Raw genomic sequence first — 10,325 nt, forward strand, 5'->3', positions numbered from 1 at the left:
CATTTGGATGTTATGTCCTGAAAAAGCAAATTTATAGAGAAAGAAAGTAGATTAGTGGTTGCCTGAGGCTGGGAGTGGGAATAGGGAGTCCTGTAAATGGCACAGGGGTTCTTAGTGTGGGCATAAAAATGTCTTAAAACTGATTTTTGGTGATGGTTGCATCACTCAGTAAAGTTACAAAAATGTATTGAATTGTACACTTGAAATGGGCGAATTTTATGAGATGTAAAATATACCTCAATAAAAATATACCTCGGTATTTTATATGTAAATATACCTTTTTGTTGTTGTTTAAAAAAATAATAATAAGGCCCAGATCAGACATGGGAACGTCCAAGTTTTAAATTACAGTTTGGTTATAAGTAAGCAGAGGAGTCCTGGGTATGGGTCAGGTGTCAGAATTCTAGAGGTGACTGACTTCCGCTTAGATTGTAGACTCGGTTCTTAAAATATGATCATCCTGAATTTGTATTTTGACAAGAAGTTCAAATGTCATCTTTCATGATATTCTGTCTTGTGGACAAGATAGAAAACTGTGAACCAGAGCAGTTAGGAGGACCCTGATTGGTTCTTGGATACCATGGACTTCAAGGGGGGGTACCTCCCTCCTCCTCTCTCCCCTCCCTCTTTTCTCTCCCTCCCCCCTCCCTTTTACCTCCTTCCTCCTCCTGACCCTCTTTCCCACATGTTCCATTTCCCCCTCCATTTCTTTCCCTTTCTCTTGCTCTTCCCTCCCTGCTTTACCTTTTTATACAATATGCGGTTATTGTAGAAAGATAAGAATGTCCAAAAAAATTGAAATTGTACGTAATACATTATAGACTTGTTTCTGACTTGTTGGGGTTGTTTTCTACTTCTGACTTGACAAATATGCCACATTCAACCTTTTGATGAACTTATTAACTCTTGGGGATATGTTCCTAGAAATGGAATTTTGGGGTCAGAAGGGATGCACTCTTAGAGTTGTTTATACATATTGCTCAGTTGTTCCCCCAAATCTACCTGTGCAGAGCGACGCGGATTTTCATTTTACATGTGTCCAAAATGTGATCTGGCCTCCAGAATTTACTGTTATTGTTGGCTTCGTGATTCACTGTATCCTATGCAGGATAGGGGAGGTGGTGATACCAATTGACCCCAGTACCTGGGGTACTGATTTTAATCCTGAGCACAAGGCATTAACTGAGACTGTCCATCTGAGTCTGGACAAGAGGCAGTGGCCAAGATAGGACACCAAGCCTTATGAGGGATCATTGAGGCACCAAGGAGTAGTTGCTGGAAAGGATATGATTCACTTCATTCAAGTATTTGAAAGGCTGTCATATCAAGAGAAATTAGGTTCACTTTGTGTGGTTATAAGGGCAGAAGAAGCGGCAGAGGTTGGGTGTTCTAGGAAGGCAAGATTCGGTTTGATGTGAGAAAGCCCTGTCTAACAGAACAGACTGAAAATGCATTGGGTTCCCGGTGTTCATGTGAATCCCCCTTCCCTCTGCCTCCCTGGAGATACTCCAGCAGGGAGCACGTGTCATTTGGATGAAGAGTCATGGCATGTGTGTGAAGGGAATTCATCGTAAGGATTTCATTTGGAGACTTTTGAGAAAACTTTAACACTGTGAGGCCATGAACTTGAAATCACAGCTCTGTTTCCAACAGTCTGTCCCTAAGCCCGATGAAGTTCTCTGCCAACACCACTCATTCTCTTAATGTTTCTTAGCGCAAGGAAGTCGCTACTGAACTTTCTGATCTCACATTTTCTACACTCAGCTCATTGGTGAACAATACTTTAGTTTTTTGACCTGCTTTGACGTTCGGTTCCATTTTTGTAGTCGTATGTGGGGAGATAGTTTTTCTCATTGTTTTTCTTTTCCTTGTATTTTACACTATTTGCCAACCCTGGGTCTCTCAGACCTTAAGACTTGCACATCTGGTGAAAGGTAAAGGGGTAGTTTTCACTTCCTGTTCATCCCTGAGTAGCCTTTTCATCTTAAAAAATTCCTGTACTGCTTTCAACACTTTCTAAGAAAAATCATACTTGCAGTGTTTCTGAACCCTGCTATGTTAAAAAGTTGCATTTTTCCTGTCAAAGAAATCACAAGCATTTAAACTATGTCTTTTGTGACGTGTATTTTCCTTATTTCTATATTGCTACTTTGGGAAGTTAAAAAATGACTGTGAGGCCGAAAAATCCATAAGAATATGTGGCAAAATTGTCCATCTGATTTTAATATTTTTAAAGCAGAATTGATTAAATCATAGCCCAAGCTCTTGCCCCTCAAAGCATGATCTGGGAAACTGCCATCACCTGACCGCTGGGAAGAACTGCAGACTCTCTAGCTCCCCGCAACACTCCTGAATCAGCAAGTGCATTTTAACAGGTGGACATTCCTACAGTGTCTGGTAGACTTTCCGAGGTGACATGATGGTGCAGAAACTGGGGGGAATAGTCATTATCTCACCTTGGTGGTTGAGCACCTGTTAACTCACCGGGCATTGTGACTGGGCTCTTCACCTGCATGAGCCCATTTAATCCTGAGAATCACCTTCTAAAGCAAGCATTCCTAGAGGCTCTGAAAATTTGTCCCTGGTCCTCCAAACGTGTCACTAAAAGACGGTTTCTGGAGTCTGTATTTCCTAAGCCTGAGACAGGAGAATTGAGGCCCAGCCTGTAACGGCCTGGCCTGGCCAAGGGCGAAAGCCTCCAATGTCTGCAGCCCCCGGCTTGGGTGCACCCCGTGCTTCCGTGAGCCAGGCGCCCTGTGGAGGACAGCAGAGCCGGCTCATCCCGGCAGTGGAAACTCAGCGCCCAGCCTCTGCTCATTCAGTGTCCAGCCGTGGCTTGGTGTGAAGGGCCTCGGGAGAAAGTCACCTCTGACAGAGGTCAGGAAGAGCACCTAGAGGCCCCACATCTCACCTGCAGGCTGGCTTCCTGGAGCCTCAATTATGAAAGAAGCTCAGGGGCCTAGATAACACATTTCTCAGGAGTTGCTACACCAGAATAGGCTATATGTTTGTGTGTGTGTGTGTGTGTGTGTGTGTGTGTGTGTGTCTTCAGTTTCTTTAAATTTAATCATAAAATGACTAGTGTCGACTGAAAAAAAATGTACAACCTAAAAGTTGAGAGTTATGCTTTATTCTGTGGACAAAACTGAGGACTTAAGCCCGGGACACGCCTCTGAGATAGCTCTGAGACATTGCTCCAAAGAGGCAAGGCAGCAGAGGAGCCAGGATACATAGGAGTTTTTGCAACAAAGAACAGGTAGTCAGCCTATCAAAAGATTACTGTTAATAAAAGAAAACCAGATATCTCAAGTTAGGGAATTTACTGCTTTTCTATGTATGGGAAGATGCAACAGTCTAGGCTCACTGAAATCATTCCTTTGATGTGCACCTCAGCTATCCGGGGCCAGTATCCTGTGTTTTCTCATCCTGAGTTTCCTCAGGGTGCACCATCGCGGGGTTGGCTGCAGTGCCTGATGGCTGCAGCATCCTTTGTTTACTTGATACGGCAGGCGGCATTTTTAGTTTACACTAGATATTTATTAGAAATTATTTCTCATCTTCCAATCCTGCAGCCCTTAGGATATACTGTTTTCGTGGATTCTGAGAAGGGAAATAAAATCAATGATGATCTTTAGTCACTAAGTAATGTTTCTGTTTTCCAGCTTCCATCCCTCTGGTCCTCTTGGATGCTTAAGCATGAGTCTGTGTTTGTCACACCCAGTGCACCTCTGAAAATAACAACTTATTACCCCAGTAGTAAACTCACAACTTGGAAATGGCAGGAACCTACAGTTTCCCAAAATGTGCGATCCTGTGAACCATCTGGAGGGAAACAATTACAGAGAAGTTATAATTATGTTTATTTAAAAAGTATCATTTAGCAAAATTACTTTTGATCACTGAAGCAAAATTAGTATGACAATTAGGATTAATTTAGGTATTGTGCAACTGTTTATTTGCTGACTTAGCACTTGGAATGAGTCTTAGACGGGATGGATCTAAAGGGAGGGAACATTCTCAAATCCACCAGCCCTTCCCGATACTGCCACAAGATTTTCCCCGTATTCTTTTTTTTTTTTAAGTAAATTTATTTTATTTTTAGCTGCATTGGGTCTTTGTTGCTGCGCGTGGGCTTTCTCTGGTTGCGGTGAGCGGGGGCTACTCTTCGTTGCGGTGTGCGGGATTCTCAATGTGGTGGTTTCTCTTGTTGCGGAGCACGGGCTCTAGGCATTTAGGCTTCAGTAATTGTGGCGCATGGGCTCAGTAGTTGTGGCACGTGGGCTCAGTAGTTGTGGCACGTGGGCTCTAGAACACAGGCTTGGTAGTTGTGGTGCACAGGCTTAGTTGCTCCGTGGCATGTGGGATCTTCCCAGACCAGGGCTCGAACCCGCGTCCCCTGCATTGGCAGGCGGATTCTTAACCACTACGCCACCAGGGAAGACCCCCCCCCCCAGTCTTTTATAATAAAAACCAGGTTTCAATTTCGGCTCCCCCACCCACTGCCATTTGGTGGCATTTTTGTTTCTCTTTAGATATCATTCTGTTTTCTCTTTCTTTACCACTGACGTTGGCTTATTTCATATGAATCTGTAATATATTACATACATATACTTTAAAAATATTGTTTTGATTTGTTTGTGAGTTGTTTCTCTTAAAGGGTATATCTGGGGAAATGAGTAATTTCTCATATCCTGTTCTTGCAGGAAGAATTTTGAATCGTTTCTCCAGAGACATTGGGCATATGGATGACTTGCTGCCCCTGACATTTCTTGATTTCATCCAGGTAAGGTAACAGTCATGTCAGAGTTCTCACAGCGCAAAGCAAAGTGCCTGTTTTTCAAGGCCTTTTCACAGGGGCTGAGATGGGCCTTTTCACAGGGGCTGAGATGGGCCTTTCAGCCTGACTGTGTTATCTTAATTAAGTAAAAGGCCACGTTTGTAAGAGAAAGGTGTGGTTGTGATCGGGAGGTTGAGTTAACATGAGTGACACCTGCTGTAGGAGTGGCTACACAGTCACGGTCAAGGTTGGTTCGAAGCAGCGACATGCTTGGTAAGTGGTTCTCCCACTGCCGTTCAGCTGTCTGGCGTGGATTCCCTTTACTGTGAACACATTTCACAACAGAGAAAAACAATCACCTCTCACGGAAAGATAGCCTAGATTAACTAAATTATGCATTGGATTACCACAAAGGACAAATATTTACTGCACCAGTTTGTTTTTTTGGATAAAGCCAGGTGGGGTTACTTACAAAGAAAAGAATAGTAATAATAAGGTGAAAATAATACTTGAGTAAAGACAATAGAGAGCAGTAATGGAAGATACAAAGATATGGGATCAAAGTCATCTTAGAAAATGTCTTTTTTTGTTTTTATAGACAGCTTTTCTTTTCACACGTTGATTGCTCTGTTTTAAGATATCTTTAAAAAAAAAAGACAGAAACACCCACAGGAATATCTTGTATCCAGCCTTTGTTTTGTGAACTTGAGGTTCTAAAGAATAATGTTGGGTCATCTCATCTGTCATCCTCTCATTCAGTATTGTTGCTCATGTGGGATGTTTTTTCTGTTACTGAATTTTGTCTACTTTAAAGTGATTCAGGCTGTGGGGATTTTCTTCATTAATTAATTAATTTTGGTAATGAAATGTATTTATCAGAAGCTGCACAGAGACATGCAGCAATGAATATCTCACTGCAAACAGCATAGCCTATGGGCAAAGGCTTCCACTGTTTACCAACGTGAACTAAGCTGTGACTCAGAGGCAGAGTACTTTTACTGCAAAGATGTTTGATGGGATATGTCTGATTTTATTTTTCTCTTCTGCAAACTTATTTTATAAATATGTCCTGCTGGGTTAAGCCATGTGATTTATCCCCAGAAGCAGTCTTTCACTATAACAGTGTCACGTTTTGACAGTGATTATTAATTACATTGAGATTTTGTGAAAGGTTCTGTTTCTTTGCTACTACAAGCAAGGCCAAGGTTAGGTTTCCAAAGCTGGCCGGCCCACTGTGTGCTGAGCCCATGGTTAGTTAACCATCATGATCAGAATCCGTCACATGTTTTTGTATGACGTACAGAGGGACAGGGATAGATGCTACCTGATTTCAGATAAAACATGCGCAATTGTGTGAGGAGAGAAAATTCTGGTCTCACTGATTCCCAGTCCCAGCTCTGCCACTTTTAGTTCAGTTATCTTGAAGTTTGGGACCTCCAGGTGGAGGCGTCCTGCAGGTCATTGGAAGTAAGAGTCTGGTGTTTGAGAGAGAGACCTGGGATGAGCTTGGTGCCTGCCTATTCTTCACTGAGCAGGTAATAGCTGAATCTGTGACAATGGATAAGATTGCCCAGAGACGGCTTCCCTGGTGGCGCAGTGGTTGAGAGTCCGCCTGCCGAGGCAGGGGACACGGGTTCGTGCCCCGGTCCGGGAAGATCCCAAGTGCCGTGGAGCGGCTGGGCCCGTGAGCCATGGCCGCTAAGCCTGCGCATCCGAAGCCTGTGCTCCGCAACGGGAGAGGCCACAACAGTGAGAGGCCCGCGGAAAGATTGCCCAGAGAGAGTGAAGCATTTTTAGGGACCAAGATCAGAAACTTACGGAAGCCTCCATATTCAGAGGGGAAGCAGAGGAGACACACAATGAACAGCAAGGAAAAGAGGAGGAAATAGGTTGGGGAACCGAGGAAGGACAGGCCTGTTCAACGCAAAGGAGAAGGTAAGTACCTGGAAAGTTGTCGGTTGATTTGGAATCAGGACGTCTGGTGACCTAAGAAGCAGGTTTCAGATGGGAGGGGCCAGATTGCAAAGGGCTGCAAATTCAGGAGGCGCGGAGGAAGCTGAAGTGAAGGCAGGCTACTCCTGGAAGGAGTCTGAGTAAAACCAGAGAGAGGCCCATCCGGAATGTAGGGTCTGCGGAGGAGTTGCTGGTTGGGTGTTTAGTTTTGGGGTTGGGGGTGTGTGGTGGGTAATATTTTCCTCTGTCCCTCCTTCCCCTCAACAAACAGGGATTAGCGTTGACCCCCTGAAGTACGGGGGTGAGTCAGGCAGGAATCCTCCCCTCCAGGCCCCCAAGGGGAGGGAGGCACACGGAGATCCACCCCTTGTCGCCTTTGGAATCCTAACTGTGGCAGCCCCCTGGGGGAAGTCCTGGAAGGCAAACTGGGTGTGGGGCTGGAGGTAGTAAGGGAGCCTGGTCCAGGAGGTGGGCGTGGCTTCTAGAGAGCGACCTTTGATCCCAGATGAGAGGAAGAGGCCTCTGTGGATGGTGGGGCAGGAGGGGCTGCTGAAGCCGTGTTCCCAGTGGGAACCAGTCTTTTCTCTCTGTCGTCAACTGAGAGTGGAATCGGGAAGGGGCTTGAAGGTGTTTGTTCAGTTCTGTTTTAAAGGACATAGTTAGTGCCAAATGTGTTCGAACTCATTTTTGATGATTCTGCTTATCCTTGGTATATTTGATAAACCTTGGAAGATACTTGATCATGTTCATTTTTATTTTTACTACTTATAAAGTGTTTATTCCGTATACTTTTCCTCATCTAATTCCTTGTCATTCCCGTAAATGAGATATCAGATAATTCATTTAATATTTTGTAATAGTGATGCCAAGTATGGCTGATGAAAACCCTGGATTCTGAGTAGTGGTCCACACTGCAGGACAGTCCATTCCCACAGGCAATGTCGTTCAGAGACCACATCCCAACAGAGGGGCGATCACGAGTTTGTACACCATCATGTACACTGACTCTTGCAGCTACTAGATATGTTGCCTGTCCAGTCACATTATAGTTGCTGGCCAGAGTGGAGCTGTTTGCAATTCCAAAGGAAGAAAGAAGGCAGCATAAAAAAAAAAAGATGTAGTGTTATTCCACATGATAATCATTTATGACGTCAACAGCTTTAAAGTGTGGTGGAGTGGGGAGCCCCGCAGTCTCCCTTTCCAAGCTTGAGTCCTAGCTCTCCCTCTTACTGTCTCTGCCCCACAAAGCCACACCTCCTTATCTGTAAAATAAAGAAAACAAAACCAAATTCCATAAGGGTTGTTGGGAAAACAAAATGAAGTCGTTTTAATAAAATTCTTTGCATTACATCTAAGTGCATGTTGAGCACTAAATAATGGGTAGTTATTTTTGAAAGACCACATGTAGGGACTCTCCTGGTGGTCCAGTGGCTAGGACTCCATCCTCCCAGTGCAGGGGTCCTGGGTTCGATCTCTCGTCAGGGAACTAGATCCCACATGCCTCAACTAAGAGTTTGCATGCCACACCTAAAGGATCCCACATGCCGCAACGAAGATCGGCGGTCCTGTGTGTCGCAACTAAGACCCCGTGCAGCCAAATAAATAAATACATAAAAATTTTAAAATAAATAAACACATGTATTTTTAAGTAGGAGAAATAGTCTGAAAATGGCATTATGTTGCATTAAAATTAGTGTCACAGACAGTTTCCAGGCTCATAAATATCGCCTCGTGAGTTTGTATTACAGAGATTCTAGGTTTGTAATCCCTGAAGGTTTTAATGGACACTTTCCCATGTAGACTCACAGAATAAAAATCAGTTATTTTCAAGATAGACCATTAAGCACAAAATATTTCAAATTAATGTAGTTTTCATACGATTTGCCAAAGTCCCAGATAACATTGAGTAAGGAATCTTAATTATCTACAATTCTTGTCATTAAAATCATCACTTCCAAGAAGTCTTCCTATTAGTAAAATAAGTGAAGACAAAGGTAAGATGTGGAAGTCAGGTTTAGGCATTTTAATTTTGTTTAAAAAAGTTTGGGACTGCTCTGAGCATGTGAACTTGCACACAGCTGTCCTCAGCAAAATGCTGTAATTTATTGAGGAAAATTGAATTGCAAAACCTTTTTCCCCACACACCCCTCATTCAGGGAAAAAAAACAAAATCAGCAGCTTGACTGAGCTCAAACAACTGACTTTTCATGTCCTTTCATGGACACAAAGGGCTCATCCTGAGGCTCCTTGAGCCACCAATGCTGGCAGTGGCGGGGACCACCATGGAACATGTCATTCCCTCCTCACCACACACAAAACACATGGACTGCAGCTTTATGAAGTGAAAATGCCCAAGAAAAAGAAAATGTGAAGGAGGTGTATGCAGTCATTTCTTTCCAGAGCGGGGAGCGCAAAAGAACAAGCTGCTGCATCTGGATATTGAGAACAAAGCAAGCCTGAGACCAGGGCATAATAGGGTTGGGTCACTTGCTTTTATAGAAGCAAAGAGTGGAACTGCCTTTGCTTGTCTCAGTACCACTGACCCTTGCATTTCATCGTGTAGAGATGTCAGGGAAAGTGTGTAGAAAGCATCTCAGCCTCTCTCACTGAACAATGACTTTGTCATTTTGAGGTTTCTGTGGTGTGTTGATCCCTTCCCCACCCCCTCCCTCAAATTTCCATTGGAGATATTTATTTTAATATATATTTAATACTATTCCTTTGTGAATAGTTTCTTCCAGTCTGTGGCTTGCCTTTTTACATCCTTAATGGAGATCAAGTTTCAGTTCTGATGAAGTCTAACGTGTACCCTTTTGTTTCTTTTGTAGTTCATGTTTTTGTATCCTAAGAAATCTTTTTATCCTTAGGAGCGTGAAGATATTGATACTTTCCTATTCCATCTTTTTAGAAATTGATGCATCTTGTGTTATTTTTTGTGTATGGAAGAGTAGTACATGTTTGAGGTTTATTTTTTTCCAGTTATTCTAGCCACATTTGTTAAAAACACTTTTATGCACTGAATTGGCACCTTGGTTAAAAATCATTTGACTGTATTTGAGGACGTCTGCATCTGTATACTTTATTTTGTTCCACCGACCTGCTTATCTATCCTTATACCAATACTGCAGTCTTGGTTATTATACATTTTAGTAAGATCTGAAATCCAGTAGTTTAAGTCTTCTAATTTTGTACTTCTTTGTCAAGCTTGTTTTGATCATTCTAGATTCTTTTCTGTGTAAATTTTAGAAGCCTTTTCAAGTTGTTTTTTCCTGCTGGAATTTTTATTAATATTTTCTTTTATCTATAGATTGATTTGAGGAGTCTGAGTCTTAACAATGTTGAATCTGCAATTATGAATATGGTATCTCTCCACTTATTTAGGTTTTCTTTAATTTTAGGAATGTTTTGTAATTTTTAGTATAGACATCTTACACTTCTTTGGTTTAACTTATTCCTGAATATTTGGTGTTTTTTTCAAGACATTATTGTATTGTTTTTAATACCATTTTCTTTTTTTTTTTTTTTTTTTTTTTTTTTCTTGTAAGCCCACTAATGGTATATCTAAAATCTGGACCCTTTATAAATGGGTTTCCCT

General features: G+C 42.5%; 1 protein-coding gene across 1 annotated transcript in view; it reads left to right on the top strand.

Annotated features, from left to right (window-relative positions):
- LOC103072817 (multidrug resistance-associated protein 4) overlaps positions 1-10,325 on the top strand; it is a 133,988-nt gene that overhangs the window by 51,858 nt on the left and 71,805 nt on the right. Inside the window, 1 exon segment of the mRNA XM_082931478.1 lies at positions 4,704-4,783. Within this exon segment, the coding sequence (XP_082787604.1) occupies positions 4,704-4,783 (80 nt within the window).

Source organism: Lipotes vexillifer, unplaced genomic scaffold (assembly GCF_000442215.2).
Source record: "Lipotes vexillifer unplaced genomic scaffold, Lipotes_vexillifer_v1.1 scaffold1130, whole genome shotgun sequence".
NCBI lineage: Eukaryota > Metazoa > Chordata > Mammalia > Artiodactyla > Lipotidae > Lipotes > Lipotes vexillifer.